Source organism: Gobio gobio (assembly GCF_949357685.1).
Source record: "Gobio gobio genome assembly, chromosome: 11".
Lineage (NCBI taxonomy): Eukaryota > Metazoa > Chordata > Actinopteri > Cypriniformes > Gobionidae > Gobio > Gobio gobio.
In genome coordinates, this window is record NC_137104.1 from 30,973,777 (window position 1) to 30,997,904 (window position 24,128).

General features: G+C 40.7%; 1 protein-coding gene across 2 annotated transcripts in view; it reads left to right on the plus strand.

Annotated features, from left to right (window-relative positions):
- fkbp10a (FKBP prolyl isomerase 10a) overlaps positions 1 to 24,128 on the plus strand; it is a 273,156-nt gene that overhangs the window by 46,812 nt on the left and 202,216 nt on the right. For both annotated transcript variants that reach the window (XM_079829365.1, XM_079829366.1), the window contains 2 exons: positions 14,482 to 14,630; positions 16,404 to 16,593. In XM_079829365.1, the coding sequence (XP_079685491.1) occupies positions 14,482 to 14,630; positions 16,404 to 16,593 (339 nt within the window). The remainder of the gene's footprint in view (positions 1 to 14,481; positions 14,631 to 16,403; positions 16,594 to 24,128) is intronic.

Consider the following 24,128-nt stretch of genomic DNA (forward strand, 5'->3'; position numbering starts at 1 on the left):
GCTCAGACTCCTAGGGGTTAAAGAACAATATTTGTGGGACTAGAGGATTTTTTGTAGGGGCAAGTGAAAGAGAATTTTACTAGACAGATTAAAATGTCAATAACAAAAAACAACTAGGGAATCACCAAAATGCAAGAATTATTCTCCATTAATTTAGTGTAAGTGGCGATCGATAGTGGATAATTATATATAGCCTAATGTAATTAATAATAAACTGACGGTAACAATGTTGCGCTGTTGACGCTCACGCAGCCTCTCGAGGAGAAATCAACTAATTAACATTAAGTCACTTACATTTTAGATGCACTATTGAGTGTTTTTGTTCGATTTCAGCAGCGAAAATCGTTCCAAACAAAGATCATAGCAGAACCATAACGCATCTCACAGGAACAGCGTGTTACTGAATTATTCAGCGTTTTGAGTGAATCGTTTGTATCAAAGATTCAATGACCTATCCATAAACGACTGCCTCATTCTTAAATGAATCAGCCGTTTGAACGAATCGACTCAATGACTCACTCATTAAGACCTGCCGTCACTTACTGGCGGTTAAGTTTCATGTTTAAACATTCTTTCCAACATTTGTTATTTGTATTCAAAATATTTAAAACAATCTCATAACATTTTTTTAATGCAGTTGTAATTTTTCAGTGCAAATTATTTAATTTGATTGGTAACAGCCCTACAGTGTCTTATTATTCTAATTTAATGTATAGATCAAATTTAAGAATATAAACTGAAAGCTGAAGCATAGCCTATATTTAATAAGATTATGGAAAAAATGCTCTTTATAAAAGGTAAAAATATCAAAGATATGCAGATTTAAATATGGCAAAGAAAATTTAACACTGTTCAGAATATTTCTTCAGAATAAATTATATTTACAACACACACACACAACAAAAAACAGTCCAACTATAGTTGCCGCAGTGTATAGTTGTCATTTTCCTTTTGTAAGTATTTTTCTAGATAGTATCCATGTTTTTAATCTCAATGACACACAAGAAAACAACCAAATAAAGGATTTCAAGAGAAAAAAAAGGGATTAACTTCCTTCCTGTCACATGAGACTACCAACTTCGGTAACACTTAATAATAACTACACGCTATGAAGCATTAGATAAGCATTAAAGGGTAACTACAGTGATTTAGCATTAGGCTTTGTATCAGTAGAAATCCGGTAGTATATTCAAATTATGGTACTTTCCCCCCTCATATCCCCCTGAGACAAGAGAATTATGCGTTTTATTTTTGGAAAAAAATCCTCCAATGACGCAAATATCGTCATTTTGCGTGATCTGAGGATTTTTTGGCCAGAGGCTAAAGACTACAGCCACTAGATGGAGCTGTTCCGCATGTTATCAACCCGCCCATAGGGGAGAGATCTCACGCACAGAATGTAAGACACAGACGGCCGCACGGACAATCATAACGGAGCGCGGTGCAGAGTAAAGTGAGTGTTTCAACTTTTCAATGAATTTCTGTGATAGTTTAGCTTCCATATGCAATCTGATAACGTGCCAGACTGGCGCTTAACGTTACCTCAGTTCTGCTCAGCTCTTCATGATGAATGAAATCTGACACTGCTGCGTTTGTGCCGTGACTTTCGTTTGGCTCACTCACACTTTATTGAAAAGACACGTTCAGTTTTTAATTGTAGTGTTTATTCTCTAACTGAACAAAATGATTGTATTACTATGAAGATCAAAACGACGGTGTACGGAGTGGCCTCGTAGGGCAGCGAAGCAAGTGCATTCTGGGAGTTGTTGTCTTTCATCCACATGAGACAAAAATACATTTTCTCTCTTTTCTGTCTAGAAAGGCACCAAATTCAAAAATAATTTCACATTTCTACTGCATAAATGACCCAGTTTAAATACAAAGCTTAATGCTAAATCACTGAAGTAACCCTTTAAGGCAAGCTAAAATTCAGATTACTCACCATGTCGGTGTCCAAGGCCGCAGCGGAGAAAGAGGCCTCTTCGCGCTCGTGTCCGGCAGCTTGTGGATTCATGATCTCGGGCAGGGATTCGCATCCGATGTGCATCGCATGCTTGGGTGTCAAGCACTGGCGGATGCGGAGAGTTGCGCACACTGTCATGCAATGCCGGCCAGGATCTCACAAAGAAGGCTTCGGGTGGCAGCATCTTCTAAAGAGGATCCGGTTCTCTCTTCTGTCCCTCCTTCTACAAAGGTGATCCAATCCTCTTCCTCGCAGAATCTTTCTTCATGGGGGGAGATTATGGATGCAGAGTCACCTGAGTTTATGCCACTTTTTGACCAGCAGCTACTTGCGGAAGGCGACGAGGGGGAGGGAGACGAAGAGGAGGATGAGGAGATGCTAGCTCGCCTCCTCAAAGATGATCCGGACGATGAGGAGGATGATGCTATCCTGTCTGTAGCACAAACGATAAGCGGCGACATGGCGTCGACGGTAGTAGACCGTGACCTAGTGGAAGTTTGTAAGCATGCAACAGCCAAGCTTGGCATCGATTAGCCTCCTGGAGATCCGGGGGTTAAATGTGACATCTATGACGGGAAAAGGCTCCCTGCTCGCCTTCCATCGGCGAAACAACTGCTTCCGGCATTGCCAGCGTGTGTAGCAGAGATGAAGCTATCGTGGGACAAGCCCTTTTCTCACCGGGTGCCCATCAAGGATTACTCGTCGCTCGATGTGAGTGAAATGGAAGGGCTAGGGCTCTCTAACCCTCCCACGGTCGAGCAGTCAGTGGCCCACCACCTGCATCCGAACAGGCGAACCACTCTCTTGTCTGCCAGTCCCTCCCTCCCGGGAAAAATGGAACGCTTCACCACTTCCATATATCAAAAAATCTATAAATCCTCCGGACTGGCGGTTCGGGCACTTAACGTCACTTCATTGTTGGCAGCCTATCAAGCCGAGTTGTTGGAGGAGCTGGGCACTCAGCTGGACGCCGACAATCCAAACCCAGGTGTCTGGGAGGAGATCTGCAACATAACAGATCTCAATTTACGCACCACACGTGGCACGGTGCAAAGCTGCGTCTGTACCATGGCTCTTGCCGTTGCGGGCGAGAGGTCGCTATGGCTAAATCTCTCTAGCATTGGAGACAAGGAGAAATTAAATTTTCTCGACGCTCCAGTGGATGCTAGCGGACTGTTTGGCCTGGCCATTGCGGCGATGAGACAGAGGTGCGACCTTCAGAAGAAGGAGGGCGAGTCGTTTGACATATGCCTGCCACGAAAAAGAACACAGCGTCCTCCTGTTCCCCCGCATCCTATTCCTCCGACGCAGAACAGGAGGTTTTTGAATGCGTCCAGGTCCGCGAAACCCCAGAACACGGAGCAGACGGCTCGCCCCCCCGCTGCTTCAAACGCTTCAGCCCCTGGGTTTAAGAAAAATAAAAAATTATCTGTCGCATCCAGGCTCACTGCCGAAGGTGCAGGGAAGCAAAAACAAGATAATAGCAATGAACCAAGAAATAAAGAGGTCTCTGAGCCACACAGAGCCTGGACGTTTTTCTCTCTGTCCACTAGATGGCGCCATTACTCCATCTATAGATTCAGTTCAGCCGAACACGCTGGCTCTTTATCTGGAGGCTTGGAGGGAGTGTTCTGCACACCAGTGGGTCCTCGCGACGGTAACCAAGGGTTACAGGCTTCAGTTCGCCGTAAAACCACCCCCGTTCAACGGGGTCATAGCATCTGTAGCAAATGGAGATTCAGCTCGTGTGTTGGAAGCGGAAATATCCTTTGGGCTTTGGCTTTGTCGCTATCCGTGGTCCCGGTAGGCTTCCTGAAAATGAGAGACTTCCAGCGATGGGTGGCAACGAGGTGTCTGTGTCCTCATTGGCACCTTGCGTGCAGAGTGAGAATACTTGTGGATTGCGTGATGGCTCTTCATCAGATAAATATGTTGGAGTTGATGGCAGTTTTTCTGGCCCTAAAACATTTTCTCCCATTCTTGGAGGGGTTTCATGTTTTGGTCAAGACAGACAACATGACGGTGGTGGCTTATATCAATCGCCAAGGGGGAACGTGTTCGCTGTAATTGCACAATCTAGCACTCAAATTGATTGTCTGGGACGCGGCGCACGTACCAGGAGTCCTGAATGTGGGGGCGGATCTACTTTCAAGGGGCAACCCATTGTACGGAGAATGGGTGCTTCACCCGCAGGTGGTGGATCAGATCTGGGAGATGTACGGCAAATCCGCGGTAGATCTCTTCGCCTCGCAGGCAAACACAAAGTGTCCGCTGTATTTCTCTCTCAGGGACGAAAATGCGCCTTTGGGTGTGGATACGCTGGCACACCCATGGCCGAGCGTGTTGCTATACGCCTTCCCACCGCTGAGTCTAATTTCTCCCACCCTAGAAAGAGTAAGAGAAAACAAATTATCTCTCCTTTTGATAGCCCCCCGTTGGCCGGGGAGGTTGTGGCTGGCAGAGATTGTCCAGCTCCTTCAGGGCGAGCCCTGGCCGCTCTTGTTGCGCCAGGACCTGCTGTCACAGGCGGCAGCAGATATTTCACCCATACCCAGAATGAGTCAATCTTTGGATCTGGCCCGTGAAGGGTTAAATCTAAACGCACTCGGGCTTCCGCAAGGGGTTATAAACACTATTCAGTGTAATGTCACTATAATGGTGTACGCGCAAAGGAGTTATTCCTTTTCTGTGCGCGGTGGGTGATGTACTCTGTTTTTTACAAAACTTAATGAACAATGGAAGAGCGTTTTCTACAATTAAAGTTTACTTGGCGGCTATTTCGGCTTGTCATGTAGGCTTCGAGGGAGTTTCAGTGGGACGGCACCCTCTAATATGCCGTTTTATGAAGGGAGTGAAGTGTCTGAGAGCACTATCTAAGCGCCTGGTCCCATTATGGGATTTGTCCATGGTTCTGATTGCTTTAACTCTGGCTCCATTTGAACCTCTGGAGAGTGTTGATATTAAGCTCCTATCTCTAAAAAAAATTTACTACTTGCTTTAGTCTGGGTGAATTGCTTGCCTAATCGGTTCATCGAACATGTCTGAATTTTAGTCTGGATGACAGCAAGGTTACGCTGCTGCCTAACCCGGCCTTCGTTCCCAAAGTCAGTGATTCAGCTCATAACTGCTCTGCTTTGGAGTTGCGTGCCTTTTACGCCCCTCCTTTTTCTTCGGAGAAGGAGCGGAAATTGCACACCTTGTGTCCTGTACGAGCGTTACGCTATTATGTAGACAGGACATGATCGTTCAGGAAGAATGATCAGTTATTCATTTCATGGGCCACTCAATGTAAGGGTAAGCCGATCTCCTCGCAGCGCCTTTCCCATTGGATGGTGGAGGCGATTGAATTGGCCTATACGTCTATGGGCCATAATTCCCCAGCGGGCTTAAAGGCTCATTCTACAAGAGGTATGGCTACCTCTTGGGCTTTGTTCAAGGGGATTTTGGTAGGAGATATTTCTGCAGCAGCAAGCTGGGCTTCCCCTCATACATTTATCAGATTTTACCATCTGGATGTCACTGCACCTTCTAAGGCTCATGCAGTTCAAAATGTTGGCTCTTTAAAGAATTGAAAGGTTTTCTTTCGTTCTTGCCGGGTCTGTTCGACGGCTTCGGAGAGCATGCGTTTCGGGAGTTGGCTATATCATTCCCATATGTGAGATACCGAGCGATTGTTTGAAAGAGAATGTTAGGTTACTTACGTAACCCCGGTTCTCTGAGAACAGAGCGAGGTATCTCACCAAGCTTCCCTACTCGCATTACACGGGGGAAGAGCATGCTAAGAATGTCGTTTTCGGGGATCACAGCCATATATATAGTGAGGGGGTGGGCTCCTTGAATGAGCTGTGATTGGTCCGTCCTTCGGACAGACGTGGTGTAATTGGTGCTTCCATAGTCTATCACGCCTGGGCAGAGGTGTAAAAAGTACTCAAAAATGTTACTCAAGTGAAAGTACAAGTACTGAATTAAATTTTTACTCAATTAAAAGAAGTAAAAGTATCGGGCCAGAATCATACTTGAGTAAAAGTAAAAAAGTACCACATTAAAATTGTACTTGAGTATTAAAAAAGTAAAAGTAGCGTAAAAGTAGAAGCAAGAATGAAAACTAAAGATTCTTCTTTAAGCTTTTAATCAAACTATAAGACTACTACCTAATGCCAGTATGCAACATGCTACTCAAAGTTGTAAAACCCCGGATTTAACTTAAAGGGATAGTTCACCCAAAAATGGAAATGTATCTGCTTATCTCCAGGGCATCCAAGATGTAGGTGTCTTTGTTTCTTCAATGGAACACAAATTAAGATTTTTAACTCCAACAGTTGCAGTCTGTCAGTCGTATAATGCATGTGAATGGAAACAAAATCTATAAGAGTAAAAAAAAATATGTTCAAATCCATATTAAACACCGCAGCTCATGACGACACATTGATGTCCTAAAACACGAAACAATCGGTTTGTGCGAGAAACCGAACAGTATTTGTAAAATATGTTTACCTCGAATACATTCTATGTCCGACACCCATTCAGCGTGCCATCACTTCCGGTAAGTGAGGTCAATGTACACAATCTGGCGTGGAGATAAGTGCGAGAGATCACTTCCGGCACTCTGTCTGATCATTTACCAGTAGCCATAGCCCTCTTTTGCCCAAGACTTGTTTCCCAGTGAAGCTAAGCAGGGCTGAGCATGGTCAGTACCCGGATGGGAGACCTCCTGGGAAAACCAGGTGTCTGCTGATAGATTTGTTAGTGAGGCCAGCAGGGGGCGCTCACCCTGTGGTCTGTATGGGTCCTAACGCCCCAGTAGGGGACACTATACTGTCAAAGAGCACCGTCCTTCAGATGAGACGTTAAACCGAGGTCCTGACTCTGGGAAAAAAAAGAGTAGGGGTGTAACCCCGGCATCCTGGCCAAATTGGCCTCTGTCCATTATGGCCTCCTAATCATCCCCATATACCAATTGGCTTCATCACTTCATCCCCTCTTCACCATAAGGTGGTGTGTGGTGGGCGCTCTGGCGCAATATGGCTGCTGTTGCATCATCAGGTGGTGCTGCACATTGGTGTTGGTTGAGGAGATTTCCCCCTTCTATATGTAAAGCGATTTGAGTACCCAAATAAGCGCTATATAAATGTAACAAATTATTATTATTATTATTATGTACATTGACCACACTTACCGGAACTGATGGCGCGCTGAACGGGTGTCGGACATAGATCGTTAAGATAGAGGTAATTATATATATTATATAAATACTGTTCAGTTTCTCGCACAAACCGATCGTTTCATGTCTTAGGACATCAATGTGTCGTCACGAGCTGCAGAGTTTAATATGGATTTGTCTGTGCAGGTTTTTTTAACTCTCATAGATGATGCTAGTAGTCATGTACCATTCACATGCATTATACGACTGATAGACTGCAACGGTTGGAGTTAAAATTCTTCATTTGTGTTCTACTGAAGAAACAAAGACACCTACATATAAGCAGATAAACATCACATTTTCATTTTTGGGTGAACTATCCCTTTAAGCAGAAGCTGATTTTCAAAATTGTGAGAGTCAAGCGTCTTTTGGGGCTGAAAAGCCTCTCTCTCTAATTTCCATCTCGCATCAATTACCATAATGCAGCACCTTGACCTGGGCTGCGTTTCCCAAAACCATCTTTAACCTAAGTTGATCGTAGAGACCATTGGTGGCAATTGTTCTACGATCAACTTAAGCTTACGATGGTTTTGGGAAACACAGCCCAGGTCAAGGTGCTGCATTGTGGTAATTGATGCGAGATGACGTCACTTCCAAAGGACCAATTAACATGTCTGACCAATTTCATGGAATGTGAAAATGAATCTCATTGGCAGAATAAATACATTTAAATTAAACATTTAAATTAAACTGGGCATCAGCGCAATTCAATTGGTTTGGTAATAGCAAGGGAAAATAGAATGAAGTGATCTCCAAAATGAAGTACTCTTTGACTGTAAATAAAATTGTAAGGAGTAAAAAGTACTTTTTTTCTTAAAAAACTTAATTAAGTAAAAGTATTGATTTTTAATTGTACTCAAGTAAAGTAAAAATCCCCAAAAATAATACTTAAGTACAGTAATCAAGTAAAATTACTCAAGTACTTTACACCTCTGCGCCTGGGGGCGTTTCCCATATGTAGATACCTCGCTCTGTTCTCAGAGAACCGGGGTTACGTAAGTAACCTAACAATTATTGCCTGTGGATTTATTTACCCCCTCGAGTCTGCCGTCGCACCGGCGTGCTCGACTCTTTTTTCCTATTAGTGCCAAAGAGACTCAAATAACTGTTGATTTGTATCATTCAGGCAAGTGTTATACATCATTATAATCTGTTAAGTTTTTACTTTTATTTGTGTACAGTCACAATAAAAACAAAATGTTGTGCTTTTTGCAAAATAAAGAAAACAAACATGATGTGCAATCTGCAGCCTCTCTGTAAATTATGTCTAATCTGATTCTCTTCAGAAAATGACCTGCAGCTTAGTGAAATCTTATCACACAAACATGAGACATATGGCTAAAGAAACATTGAAATGTCAGGTTTTAAATCATGTAAATCAAATTGAAAACAAATATTCTGTGTTTATGTAATCTGTTTGAAAACAGAGAGATGTCAGTCGTTCGCGAGTGTCTCATTATCCGCTAATGCGACCACGCCCACGGAGCACAAATTATTTTGAGATTCAAATACTGACGCAATCCATGCAATCAATGACCACATCAACTCAAATAAACACATCAAGTGTAGTGCTATACTTTAGCTACATCGTTTTGAGACGCATTGAGGAATAATCCTGGAATAATTTACCTCATGAAAAGCTGTTCATTTCTTAAGAGCAACGGATTTAGCCACTGATTCTGAAACTTTCTGATAGTGTCTGTCTGTGAATATTAAACGCAAAGGACAGTTTAAATATGAATCCTGCTGCAACATAAAATTTCATAGGTGTAAGACTGTTTAGACAAGATTTATTTGGCCTGTTTTGGACAGATTATGAATAGCCTACGGTCACATCAATAAAGCTTTTATTCACAAATGTCTGCTCAGATACTATAAATATATTACCAGTAAAACTTATTTTGCTTCATATTGATGTTTAACCCTCTGGAGTCTGAGCTATTTTGGGGCCCTTTAGAAATGTTGACATGCTTTGACATTTGTGCTTTTTTAAGTTGCTTATAAACACATTAATGGCAAAAGTGTAATTACATTGTCAACACCTCTCTTCACACCGGGACCTTCCCCACAGCATTTAAGCAGGCTCGGGTAACCCCACTGCTTAAGAAACCCTCTCTAAACCCAGCACTTTTAGAAAACTACAGACCGGTATCCCTTCTTCCTTTCATTGCAAAGACACTTGAGCGAGTGGTGTTTAACCAGCTGTCTACGTTTCTTGAACAGAACAACCTCCTGGACATCAACCAATCCGGCTTCAAAAGTGGCCACTCAACTGAGACTGCCCTGCTCTCGGTTACGGAGGCACTCAGACAGGCAAGAGTGGCTTCCAAATCCACAGTACTTATCTTACTGGATTTGTCTGCTGCTTTTGACACAGTTAACCACCAGATCCTCCTGTCAACTCTCATGAAGATGGGCATCTCAGGAACTGCTCTCCAGTGGTTCAAGTCTTATCTCTCAGGTAGGTCCTTCAGGGTGTCATGGAGAGGTGAAGTGTCTAAGTCACATCATCTATCTACTGGAGTTCCCCAGGGCTCAGTGCTTGGACCACTTCTCTTCTCCATCTACATGTCATCACTGGGATCGGTCATTCAGAAACATGGCTTTTCCTATCACTGCTATGCCGACGACACTCAACTCTACTTCTCATTTCAACCAGATGATCCATCGGTTGGTGTTCGTATTGCTGCCTGCCTAACAGACATTTCTGCCTGGATGAAGGAACATCACCTTCAACTTAACCTTGTAAAGACAGAACTTCTTGTTGTCTCTGCCAACCCATTACCTCCCCACAATCTCTCCATTCAGCTAGGTTCATCAACCATAACTCCGTCCAGGACAGCCAGGAACCTTGGAGTTGTGATTGATGATCAGCTAAAATTCACTGACCACATCACTGCAACAACCCGATCCTGTAGATTTGCATTATACAACATTAGGAAGATTAGAACCTTCCTATCAGAGCATGCCACACAACTACTGGTCCAAGCTCTTGTTCTCTCCAGACTGGACTACTGTAATGCTCTTCTAGCGGGCCTTCCGGCATGCACTATCAAACCCTTGCAACTGATCCAGAATGCAGCGGCGAGGGTGGTCTTTAATGAGCCGAAGAGAGCGCACGTCACGCCTCTCTTCATCAGTCTGCACTGGCTGCCAATAGCTGCTCGCATCAAATTAAAGGCACTGGTGCTCGCCTTCAAAGCAACCACTGGCTCTGCACCAATATACCTAAAGTCGCTCGTTCAGACTTACACACCCTCCAGGAACTTACGTTCTGCTAGTGAACGACGCCTTGTGGTGCCAAACCAGAGAGGCATGAAATCGCTCACGGACCTTTTCCTTGGCCGTTCCCACCTGGTGGAATGACCTGCCTATTTCAATTTGTGCGGCCGAGTCTGTAGCCATTTTCAAAAAACACCTAAAGACACATCTCTTCCAGCAGCACCTGACCAATCAAGAATAGCACTTATCATTCTATTCATTTTCTGTCTGTCTAATTTATTAAAAAAAACAAAAAACAAAAAAAAAACATTGTCCTTTGTGTTCTGAGCTAGATTAACTGAGACTTGCTACAGCACTTGCATACTGTTGCCCTTGACTGTTCTAGTTGCTTCTTTTGCTCTCATTGGTCGCTTTGGATAAAAGCGTCTGCTAAATGACTAAATGTAAATGTATTCAGTACAAACTGGGCTATCATAATATGTGAGCAACATGTATGTACATGCTTGTATTTTTGAGAGAATAATGTTTATGCGTGTTTTTGTAAAGAAAAAGTGTCTTACAAAATGTAAATCAATATATTGTGTTATGTGAATGAGTAGGCTCAATAATTCTCACATCAGTTTGAAGCAAAAACTCGAGGCAACAACACCCATTAGTCAAATGTCTTGTGGACACATATATATTATGTGTTTTTTGTTTTTTCAAAAGGCCATATGCGAGGAGGCGTGAACGATCGTAAATAATGTTGGGTATCACACCTGAGAGAACAAAAGACCAGCATAATGACTTGCATAATGAGCTGCATAATGAATGAGCTTCAGGTATGTGACTGAGAGAGCAACAGGACAAAGGTAATATATTTTGTTGTAGTTTATTTAGAATGTAGTCAAAAAAGGAACATTACAAAGGGCTATTATATTTTAAATGATCAAAAGATTTGACTAAACTGCAAAAAACTCTTCTTATTTAGTATTTTTTCTTGTTTCCAGTCCAAATATCTAAAAATTCTTAAATCAAGATTCGTTTAATAGGTAAGTACAATTTTCTGGGGGGAAAAATATAAATGAAGTGAGTTTTTGCTTAAAACAAGCTAAATGATCTGCCAATAGGGTAAGAAAAATAATCTTATTTCTGTTTGGGGCAGAAACAAGATTTCAATCAGAAACAAGATTATTTTTCTTACCCCATTGGCATATAATTTTGCTTGTTTTAAGCAAAAACTCACTTTATTTTTATTTTATTTTCAACAAAACAAGAAAAAATATATTATTTCATTTTACTTAGTAAATGCATCTTGATATTTAGATATTTAGACTAGAAACAAGACAAACATAATAAGAAGAGCATTTTTTGCAGTGTACTATTTTTTATTTTTTTATTTTTAAGTAGTCTCATGCTAAAAAAAAAAGTAATATTGTGACACTGAACCCAATTCAGTATTCAGTAAATACAAATAGCTGAATAATTGGTAATGATGAATGTTATAAGTAAGATATTTGGGATTTAAAACAACATAATGCAATGCAATTATGATTTCAAAGAGTATATGATGAATTCAGGTTGATTGGGACACTTTTTCCCAGTCATTTCAATGGCAAAATTTTTTTGAATCATTTGATTTTGTAAACTATCATACACACAATACTCAAATATAATTTCCAGCTTCAGTTAATTTATGAGACATGCGTGCAATGCATGATCGCCAGCGCTAAGGCTATTGTCTGCTATATTTGCTTCTTATTAAATAAGAAGCAAATATATTAAAAATATTGATTAAAATTAAGATACAATTTATACGAAACGAAATTCACTTTAAAGAAAGGCTTTCTACAAAACAAAACTTGAAGGGGTCAAAATCATTTCTGACAAACTAAATGTCTTCTGATATATTGCGCATCAAATGATGTCCTTTATTATTTGTGCTGTTCACTTTTCACAATCAACATATATTACATAAAAAATAACATTAGGCTATAATATTTAAACATCAATATGAAGCAAAATACGTTTTACTGGTACTATATTTATAGCATCTGAGCAGACATTTACGAATAAAAGCTTTATTGATGTGACACTAGGCTATTTTACAATAAACACGTCATAATCTGTCCAAAACAGGCCAAATAAATCTTGTCTAAATAGTCTTGCATCTATGACATTTTATTTTGCAGCAGGATTCATATTTAAACAGTCTTCTTGCATTTAATATTCACAGATGCTAACAGGATAAACTTAGCCTACCTTACAATCAGTGGCTGAATCCGTTGCTCTTAGAAATGAACAGCTTTTCATGAGGTAAATTATTCCAGGATTATTCCTCAACACGTCTCAAAACGATGTAGCTGAAGTATAGCACTACACTTGATGTGTTTGAGTTGGTGTGGGCATCGACTCTGGATCGTCAGTATTTGAATCTCTAAAGAATGCGCACTCCGTGGGCGTGGTTGCATTAGCGGATAATGAGACACTCGCGAACGACTGACATCTCTCTTTTTTCAAACAGATTACATAAACACTGAATATTTGTTTTTTGATTTACATTATTTAAAACCTGACATTTCAACGTTTCTTTAGACATATGTCTCATGTTTCTGAGACAAGTATTCACAAAGCTAGAGTTCCTTTTCTGAAGACTATCTGAATGAACGTCTTTGACAGAGAGACTGCAGATCACGCATTATGTTTGTTTTATGTGAATGAGTATGCTCAATGATTCTCACATCAGTTTGAAGCAAAAACTCTAGGCAGCAACAACCATTAGTCAAAAGTCTTGTGGACACATATCTATTGTGTGTTTTGAGACCTTAATTCTAAGACTTATATTTTTTGTTTTTTAAAAACCATGCATAAACGTTATTCTCTCAAAAATACAAGCATGTACATACATGTTGCTCTCATATTATGGTAGCCCAGTTAGTGCTGAATACAGTGTAATGACACTTTTGCCATTAATATGTTTATAAGCAACTGAAAAAAAGCACAAATGCCAGAGCATGTCAAAACTTCTAAAGGACCCCAAAACAGCTCATACTCCAGAGGGTTAAATACTGCCTTTTGCCTTCATCATCTTGTTTGTGTGCGTTCTACAACACGACGTTGTGACAAGCGGAACATAGCTTGCCGCAAAGCACAGCCAAAAGTAATGATTATAAATGTGTCTGAAAAAATAGCAAGGAAACATTTTAATTATTTAATTAACTAGTGTTTTCTGAGTCAGTGTCGGCTGCAAAGATGAAGTTGATGATGCCATCTCCGATATGTAGTGGACGCTTTTAAAAAGTGAAGTGCACTTTTCATATGTATTACATAATCAGAGAGTATTTGTTTTTTGAAATTGTGTTTTATTTTATAGTTTATTATATAATTTTATAGCTACTTATTTTTCATTCTTGTTCTGTTCTGAATACATCAATTTTAAAGGATTTGCTGTGGAGAGACGGGACCTAAAATAGCCTATAGTGTTTATAATGTTTGTAAATGTTTCCTTTTATTTACCGGTATATAATATACATATAAATTAATGTAATTGTTTGCAATTACGAGGTTAACAGCTGTTTTTGGAGTAAGATCAATTTCTCTTTCATAAGATACTCTCTCTTCTTTGCCGGGTTATGCTTTTCCATGTCTTAAATCCTAAGGGCAAGTGATTTAGCCGCGTGATATTTAAATTATGATTTAAAATATTGTTTTCAGCTGCCAATTTATCAACATGCGATCATTCATATGATGTGATTGGTCTAATTTTGATCTTAGAAACTTTACAAAACTTTTGCACTCACAAACCGCTATACACACTTCATGAAAGATAATATCCGAAAAGCATCATAGGGGCATTTTTTAATGTAATTGTGAAACTCTGTGTATACTGTCTATGATGTTAAATGGTTTTTGTTTTTTTGTAATTATCCCCTCCCCTACTTATTTTTTATTTATTTTTTACAATGGTTTTGATGCTAAATGTTTTGCTGTTTTGTTTACATTGAATTTGTAATAAAAAAAATTTTTAATTCTCTCTCTCTCTCTCTCTCTCTCTCTCTCTCTCTCTCTCTCTCTCTCTCTCTCTCTCTCTCTCTCTCTCTCTCTCTCTCTCTCTCAGCCTGGATAAGGGGTTTCCATTCGTAGGGCAGGTGGGTGTGGAATCTAAAGTCATTCCAGGTTTGGATAAAGGAGTTCAGGGCATGTGTGTAAACGAGCGAAGGAAAATCACCGTACCTCCTCATCTTGCTTATGGAGTCTTGGGAGCTGGTAACAATGTCTTCTGTTTTTCCCATTTATATGTATATATAACTTTTTACAATACAGATTGTTTCAAAGCAACTTTACAGTGATAACAGGAAAATAATGCAACAATGTTTGTTTTGGCTGTACAGCAGCTCTAGAAGAAAATAGTTTTGTTGTCCAGTTTAAGTAAATTCAGTGTTGATTCATTTCCATTGAAAAAATCATTAGTTATTAATTTAATTAAAAAAACAGGTTCAGTCGGGTGCCAGTTCTCCTCTGACCAGCAAACAAACAGTGCATGATTATGATTCAGGCAGCATTACAGGTCAGAATTCATATTGAATCGGAACATTCAAAATATTTAATGCAGTTCCATCTGGATTAAGATTGGAGTGATCACACCAGTATGGAGACGGGTTTGTAGAGGATCTGTGCCACTGGCTGTCATGTCAATGAGGCAATGCTTACACTTCAGGGATGCATCTGGTAAACCTTGGGATAAACAGAGACTAATATTAGCATAGATGCCATTTTTCTTATGATGAAACAAGAACATCAGTGTTATAGGAAGTGTTCCCTGTTCCGGCTGACCTAGTTTATGCAGCCAAACAATATAATTGATTTGAATAATTGAAATTGATGTGTGTCTGCTTCACGAACAATGCTAGGAAGACCGTTCCAAGGTTTAGATGCTAGATAGGGGAAGGATCTACCACCTGTGGATGATTTTGATATTCTAGGTATTATCAACTGGCCAGAATTTTGATATTGCAATAGACGTAAAGGATTACAATGATTAAGAACTCACTCAAGCACTGGGGAGCTAAACCATTTAATGCTTTGTAAGTAATTAGAAAGATTTTAAAATGTATACAATGTTTCATAGGGAGCTAATGCAGTGTTGACAGAACCAGGCTTATACTTCCTGGTTCTAGTAAGAACTTTATCTGCTGCGTTTTGGACCAGCTGGAGTTTGTTTTATTAGAAGGCCTGGTGGTGTCCTCGAGCCGTATACTGCTGTCCACTGGTGATGGGATGGGCAAGGCATTTTTGCAGCATTGCACACTACCACATATATCTACCAAGTTCATCCACTGGTGGTGCTCCTGGACCACTAATGTGGACATTGCCCGGGCCAGGGAGCGTGCAGTCACTTTCATAGCCCTGAGAGCAAAGTCCATCGAGAATGTGAACTATTGGAATTATAAATCACACTGTGTTCGTTAATTTAGGCCAGAGGATAACTGGCCCCCTGTCTGAGCCTTGTTTCTCGCAAGGATTTCTTTCCTCCACTACTAACTCACCTGAAGGAGTTTGGGTTCCTTGCCACTGTCGCCTTTGGCTTGTTTAGTTGGGGTTTCAAAAGAAAATTGATATTTTATAATATTATCAATTTAACTGCTCTGACACTATCAGATGACAACAAATTTTAACTGAACTGAACTGAGCTGAATAATGACACTAACTTTGCTACATCGACACTGTTATTTAACTGAATTTAAACAACTTTGATCTAAATTGAGATGAATAATGACACTTCTATCTATCTTCTATAGAGCTGCTTTACAATTGAAAATGAATTTATTTCATATTTGATTAATCTTACAATATTAACTGGATGGAGCAGCATTAACTACTGATCACAGAGCCATGCTTCACTGAAAATTTGTGCATAAAAAATTAATGCAAAAGCCAAATCAGTTTAAGCGTGGTTTTGGGTTAATTGTGATTAATCATGCAGCCCTACTCTCTATATTCTGTTTTCTCAACTTGCTCAACAATGGTGTTTCTCTCTAGGTTCAGTTATCCCACCTGACACAACTTTGGTGTTTGATGTGCTTTTGCTGGATTTGTGGAATAAAGAAGATAAAGTTCAAATTCGTACGCTTCACAGACAGCAAAAGTGCAAGCGGACAGTGATGCCCACTGACTTTGTCCGCTATCATTACAATGGATCTTTGTTAGTGGGAAACGTGTTTGAATCCAGGTGGGTCATAATAACAAATCTGACTTTTTTGGGGGGGAAAATAATAGAGAACAATGATAGCTATTGCAGTATGTGCATAAAGTACTTTGTTTATATTTTATAGCATTAGATACAAAATATCAAACCAAGTGGCATCTGCAAACAAGCAAATTATGCCAGAGCTTTTCTGGGCCTACTGATCTCAAGGTCTTTTGTCATGGATGTATCCAGTCAGTCCGCACCACACGCAGGTGTTTTTATTACATGAACAAAAACATTTTCATTTTGTTTATTTTAACAAAGTTCGGGAGAAGCATGTTTTGGTAATCTAACCAATCAGCACAAGAGGAAGCTTATAATCAGTAAACTCTCACTTCTGTTTCTCAACGGTTTTCCATAATTTGGCCCCGCCCTAAGTGTCCCATGCTCTTCCTATCTGAAAAAAAATCTTTCGTCTCTGAGGAATCTCTGCTGCAATCCGGCGGTCCAAAGAGTATCTCAGAAAACCATATATCAGAAGTTTAGACTGATATGGCTTTGAAACGCATGCAGATAATAAACTTTCATGATGATGAAGAAGTAATAGATAATCAAAACCAAGCAGATGTTTTAGTTTTTGGCAAAGTATCTGAGGCATGAGCTGTAAAGGCTCTGCCCTCTGCTGGAAAGCGGGGTGAGGAGCAACAGCTCATTTGCATTCAAAGAAACATGTAAGAAGATAGCATGTTTTTTTCCTTCCACTCAAAAATGGGCATTTACAACATGGTACAAAAACAAATGTGATGTCCGCACACTGATTAAACTGCTCCAATTTATTGCATTGCAACGTTTCGAACGATAGGACATCGTCAAGCACAAACTTAAGCCGTTTCTCAAAACCAAGTACATGAATTTCAGACTTGCGTCCTTGTTAGTTCAGACTTGGCAAGTTCGACTCAGCAGAACGAACTCCAGAGGAAGTCTGGTACCTCTGCAAACAGAACAGCAGCATTCTTGATAGCGTCACTCAGCTTGCTCTAGCTTCTCCGGTTATCTCTGTATGTATATTTGAGGCTACAACAAAACGAAATATGTTATAAAACACCACTCTGCCTCTTTTCATTTAAAAAAAACTTAAACATTAATAGCCACACAAATGTTGTTCAGGCAACGCGTACATAAATATATTTATAACAAAATGAAATATAAAACACAACCCTGCCTCTTTTCGTTGACTTTTTAAAAAATATTAAACATATTAATGTGGTAAGTGTGCATATATGATTATCTTCACTGTAATAAAATTAAATATGACATAAAAGACTTGAATCACTCTTGTGATTTACACAAGACTAATTATATCTCATGTTTAACCACTACAGAGACATCAGAGTCAGCGGAAAACATCAGAAGTTCTAGCAGAGGAAAGGCTGCTCTCGCCGGGGTTAATGAGTGCTGAGTGCCCGGTGGTCGACTGGATCTCACAACTCCAAAAACAGCAGATCAAAATTTCAAATAGGCGCTCTCTTTATAAATAAACCAGAGATTTGAGCTTTAAACAAGTACATTCTCGCCTGAAAAGTCTTAAAACTAAATTTCCTGACACAATAACAGTAGTATTATTAAATTACGTGGGTTTTATCATCCCCTAATGATGCTTGTTGGTTGGTGCGAGATGCATTCTAGGATCACGTCTGTCTGAAGTCCACACAAGTCTCCTCTTAATGCATCCTCGATAAAAGGGTCGGATCAAGGACACATCTGGGGATTTGAACTGTACTTGGCTAGATGTGAACTTTGAATTGGAACAGTACTTGGTCAGTGACTGATGAAGATTCACAAGTAATGCCGAGTTCAGACTGCACGATTTTCAAACTCGTCGGATCACTGCTCTTTTTACACTGCATGACTATTTGGGCCAGCATTCAGTTGCTGCTGTGTTCAGTGGCGCAAAAAGTGGGTATGCGCTACTATATGCGCTACCTTGGGGGCGCCAAAGCAATGGTATAAAAAAAAATCTATATTTTTATATGTAGCTGCTGTTGTGCGTTTCTAAATCATTTCTGTATTTCCTCAATATTATATAACATTTTAGAGGACTAACAGGCTAGAGTAGGCTCATAAGATTCCATAATATAATTTTGGATAATAATGGAATATCGTTCATATACACTTGGGCGGGCGTCTGATTGTGCATTGACACGTCAAAAGCGTGCGATTTGACAGCAAAACGTGCATCCTTGACGTGTGATTTACCACAAATACACGCCTTCTTAACGTGCGCTTTGGGGTCAAGTAAAACTTTATTTGCTATTTTAAAAAAACGTGCGATTCCAACGCGCGTTTTCCGTGACCCCAGTTAAGAACGTGCGCTTATATGGTAAATCACGCGTCGGGGACGCGCGCTATGAGTCGGACAAAACGCACATTATTTACGGCTAAACAGGTAAACCAAACAGGCAGTGCAAACTTGTGTTTGAAGTATCCAAACAGACGAAAAGAACGTGCTCTTTCCTTGGTGTTCTCAAAATTGCATGCTCACTTTTTAGGGCACACCTCTTATTATTACAGTCTGGGCATGCAGGAAGGAAACAGGAGGCAGCGGACTTCAAATAAAGATGGTATTTAATATAAACAAAGGAACAACGTCGCAAGCAACTCCGTTAACATAAACAACATTAAGAACAGACAAGGAGTGCAGGGAGTGAGTAAAATATAAAGGAGTGCTAATGACAAAACGACCAGGTGCAGGGAATCCAGGGAGAGCGGGAGAGATTATGAGAAAGTGCATACAGGTGTGAGGCAGGGAGGATTCTGGGGAATGGAGAGGATTGTGACATTACCTCCCCCTCCCGGTAGGCGCGTCCTCGCACCTTAGATGTAATAAACGGGGAGGGGGGGTGGGCGCCCTGAAGACCTTCACGCAGGTGCGGGGGAGGTGCAGACGATACGGAGGTCTCCAGGGCGGGTCAGGAGCCGTGGGCGTAGCAGGAGACCTGGGCGGGTCTGGAGCCATGGCGGAACAAGAGCCCCACCCACGGGTTCTTGCACCCCCCTCCAAAATTTCTTTGGGGAGTTTCAGGGGTGGTGTGGAGACTTCACCCAATGGGACCACCTTGTGGGCTGGAGCGGGCTCTCGACAGTCTGGAACGGAATCCAGGAGACTAGGGGCAGAGTCCAGGAGACCAGGAGCAGAGTCCAGGAGACTAGGAGCAGAGTTCAGGAGACTAGGAGCGGGTACATGGAGGCCTGGAGCGGGCTCGTGGAAGCCTGGAGCGGGCTCGTGGAAGCCTGGAGCAGAGTCCAGGAGCGGAGTCCAGGAGACTAGGAGCGGGTACATGGAGGCTTGGAGCGGGCTCGTGGAAGCCTGGAGCGGGCTCGTGGAAGCCTGGAGCGGAGTCCAGGAGTGGAGTCCAGGAGACTAGGAGCGGAGTCCAGGAGACTAGGAGCGGGTTCTACTGGTTCACTCCAGAAGTCTATAAGCCAACCGTCTTTTACTGGCACTTGTGTGGCGGCGGCGGCATAAACAACATTAAGAATGGACAAGGAGTGCAGGGAGTGAGTACAATATAAAGGAATGCTATTGACAAAACGACCAGGTGCAGGGAATCCAGGGAGAGCGGGAGAGATAATGAGGAAGTGCAGACAGGTGTGAGGCAGGGAGGATTCTGGGGAATGGAGTCCGGGACAGGAGAGGATTGTGACACTTATAAAGTAACGTTACATATTGTTGACCATCTTTTTAAGTAATTACACTATTTACCACGATACACTATGGCTGTTATAAGAATTAATTGAAATCAGTATCAACAAAATCCATCTTACCATTTATCAAAATCCACTTACACTGTAATTACAATTGCCTAAATAATGTAATGAGATTTTTAGATTTATGTTCTAAATATAATATTTTAATTATAGAAATATGAAATGTTGGAAACATTTTAATTATTCCAGGCCTATGAAACTATAAAACTGCCAGTATAATTGGTGGCGTAATGGATTCTAGAATCATTCAACTATAATTCGTTCTAACCGACTGTTCAAAAACTATGAATTATTCGAGAACGAAACCTATACTTTGTTTGAATCTATTTTTGTTGGAAAAATAGAGCAAAACTGTAAAACATGACAACTTGTTGTTTATTGAACTGTTGTATAAAATACGTGCTGATATAGGCTACTCTGGAAAATAGCACACTTGCTCGTATGATATTGTTTACCTCATAATTTCCTCTTTAATTACTTTCAAATGAATGTTTACATTTACATTTATGCATTTAGCAGACGCTTTTATCCAAAGCGACTTACAACTTGGGAGTACAGGAAGCGATTGGTCATGAAGAGTCGGGTAAGCGCAACAAGTGCCTGAAATAAAAAAGTCTGTGTACATTTGCTCAGTGTAGCACAGGCTAGAGTAGGGAGGGAAAAAGGGAAATTTTATTTTAAATTTTTTTTATGAGGTTAAGTGCTCACAGAAGTGATGAGTTTTTAGTTGACTTTTGAATGTTGTCAATGATTCTGCGTTTCGGATGGTGGTGGGAAGATCGTTCCACCAGTTGGGAACGTTGAATGAAAATGTTCTGGAAAGGGATTTTTTGCCTCTCTGTGATGGTACCACAAGCCATCCTTAGCTGAGCGAAGGCTTCTGGTGGGGGTGTGGACTCGTAGAATCGAGTCAAACTATGCAGGAGCTGAGCTCGTGGTGGCTCTGTAGATAAGCGTCAGCGCCTTAAACTTGATGCGAGCAGCAAGTGGTAGCCAGTGCAGAGAGATGAAGAGAGGTGTGACGTCGGTCCTTTTGGGCTCGTTGAAGACAAGACGTGCTGCTGCATTCTGGATCATTCGAAGTGTTTGGATCGCACAAGAGGGGAGTCCAGCCAGAAGCGCATTGCAGTAGTCAAGTCTAGAAATAACCAGGGCCTGGACAAGAAGCTGTGTTGCGTGCTCTGTTAGGAATGGTCTGATCTTCTTGATGTTGTGGAGCGCAAACCTGCATGAGCGAGCTGTCTTAGAAATGTGTTCTCTGAAGGACAACTGGTCATCAAATGTTACTCCAAGATTTCTGACTGACTTTGATGGGGAAATCAAGGATGTACCTAACTGGATGGTGAAGTCGTGTTGTATAGTAGATGAGAAACTCAGTCTTTGCGGTCTCTGTGGAGTGGCCCCTTTTGAAACCTGATTGGTTGACGTCCAGTTGATTAATCTGTGAGAGGAAGGAGGAAACCTGGTTGAAAACAACTTGTTCAAGAGTTTTCGCTATGAATAGTAGGAGAGAAATAGGTCTGTAGTTATCTATGAGTGGTGAGTTTAATGTGGGTTTCTTAAGCAGTGGAGTTACCAGAGCCTGCTTGAATGTGTTAAATGTGTTTATTTTTTTGTTCGTTATTAGCCTATTTTTAATGAAAATACAACAAAATAAAATAGTAAAATAAAAAAACTTGCGTATATTAAACTTGTGTTTAACTAAAACTAATAAGACGGATTACATAAAATTGCAATACCCGCATTATAACAAATAAATAAAAGATATTTAGAAATTACCCTTTAAAACAGGGAACCCTCAGTTTGTGTTTTTTTTTTATTTTTATTATTAACAAAAGTGATCTTGCGCTTGTGCCTCCGCTATTGTCCTGTCAATCATCTCGCTCACGGCTATGATTACAGTTACAGAATTAAAATCAAAATTTAAATTCACCATCAACGGTTCCCATCCTCAGCCGATCTGCATTACAGTTTTTGGAATGACCATCAATACTAGATAAATGGGCAAGTGAAAAGGCATGCCAGGTTACAATTTAGAAGGAACTAAAGAGTGCTCTAGAATGTTTGGTAGCAACATTGTTACTAGTATTGGGCATCGAGAACCGGTTCCTACTTGGAATCGTTATAAAAATTCAGATTCTTTTCTTTCTTTTCTTTTCTTTATTGGAATCCGATCATAATGTTAATGTTTGTCAATTTGTGACTCTTTTTTAAATTTGTTTACATTGTTAATGTACATGTGTTACACATCGCTGGAAAGCTTGGAGACTACACTTTCAGAATCTGTAAATAACTCCAAATGCCCCAGTACCGACTTGTGTCCCTACTCCGTGACTGGTCACATTTATTAATAGTGCCAAAATTGTTGCTGCATACCCCTCTGGCACTGGGTAGTTGCGCCCCTGGCTGTTTTCACACTGCACGATGGATCGGCGACAGGAGGTTTCACACTGCATGACTGTAGAAGATGAAGAATCGCTGACAGCTCTGTCCGGTCCACAAACTACGTTTCACAACCAAACACACGCAAGAAGTGAGAAGGAAACAACGTGAGATCACACGTGCGTCCGACTGGAGTTTTCGCGCTAGACTGGAATTCTTATTAAAAATATAGACTGCAGTGCAGAAACATGCAATCCAAATGGTCTGTGTGCTGATTTGGAGCAAAAAGGAGAAAAAGAAAAAATATTTTTCATGGCCACAGAAAATTTATTATTTCTTTGAATTTACCTAAGCGCATAGAGCACATAGCAAGATCGATCATTTAAGGGACAATTTGTTTGCAGGCAGGAAGTCAGGACCAAACATATATTGTGCACAAACTTTAATAACTAAATCACGGAACAAGACTAAAACTAACATTAAACATATGGATACAGTACATACATAACACAATACATACATGATAAGAGGTAAGGTTAAAGTGGATGGAGGGAAAAGGGTCAGAAAAGATGGATGAGGTTATGCAAAAAAGTCTAACCCTTTGGAAAAACCACCATTAATAAACTTCTTTGTCTGAACAAAGAGTTTACAGTTTTACTTACTACACAGCAATTTCTGTTTCATACTTTACTTGCATTTAGCCTGAGCTGTAGAAGACCGTCCAAGGTGAAATCACAGGAGAAAGTTTGTTGGTTCCGTCCGATGGCATTGAAGTGGCAGTCAAGTTCTTCAGCATCGATTGACGAAGAAATTATGAGCTTGCTTTGACTCAGTGGAGGAAGTTGCACATGGCGTGCAGAGTTTGGGCCTTCTGGTCCCTGGTCTTGTGAGGCCTTTGGCTCTGTGTGTGCTGAGGCCTGCCATGTGGGCACCCTGCTGGGCGGGAGCCCACAGACACAGTGTGTCGTGTCCGCGAAGCAGGATAAGAGAGAGAAAGAGAGAAAAGATGCTCTACTGTTTGAGCTACAGGAAAGCAGTTCCTTTGGAGATTTTATGGCTCTTTGTTTCAAACATGAAATCAAAAGGGTCTGTGCCCATTTATACTCTAATTAATGCAACAAACACATATTGCCTCCTACGAGAACGTGATATACATGAAAGTGTAAGTCGTGAAGCGAGCATTCATTTGATAGGAGACACGACATATATGAGGTTACCTGATATAGTAAGTTGTTCATAAGACATTCATAAGTGACATACAATGCACCAGACCCTTTACAAGACAGTTATGTGTGTACATACAAGGTCCTAGGGTGCTTGTTCATTTATAGACGGTTTGTCTATAACTTAAGGCAAAAGCGTGTGTTTTACAGGCTTTGTGTCTTTCCCCTGTGGACTTTCCATGTGGCCACATTCCTTTGGGGTCA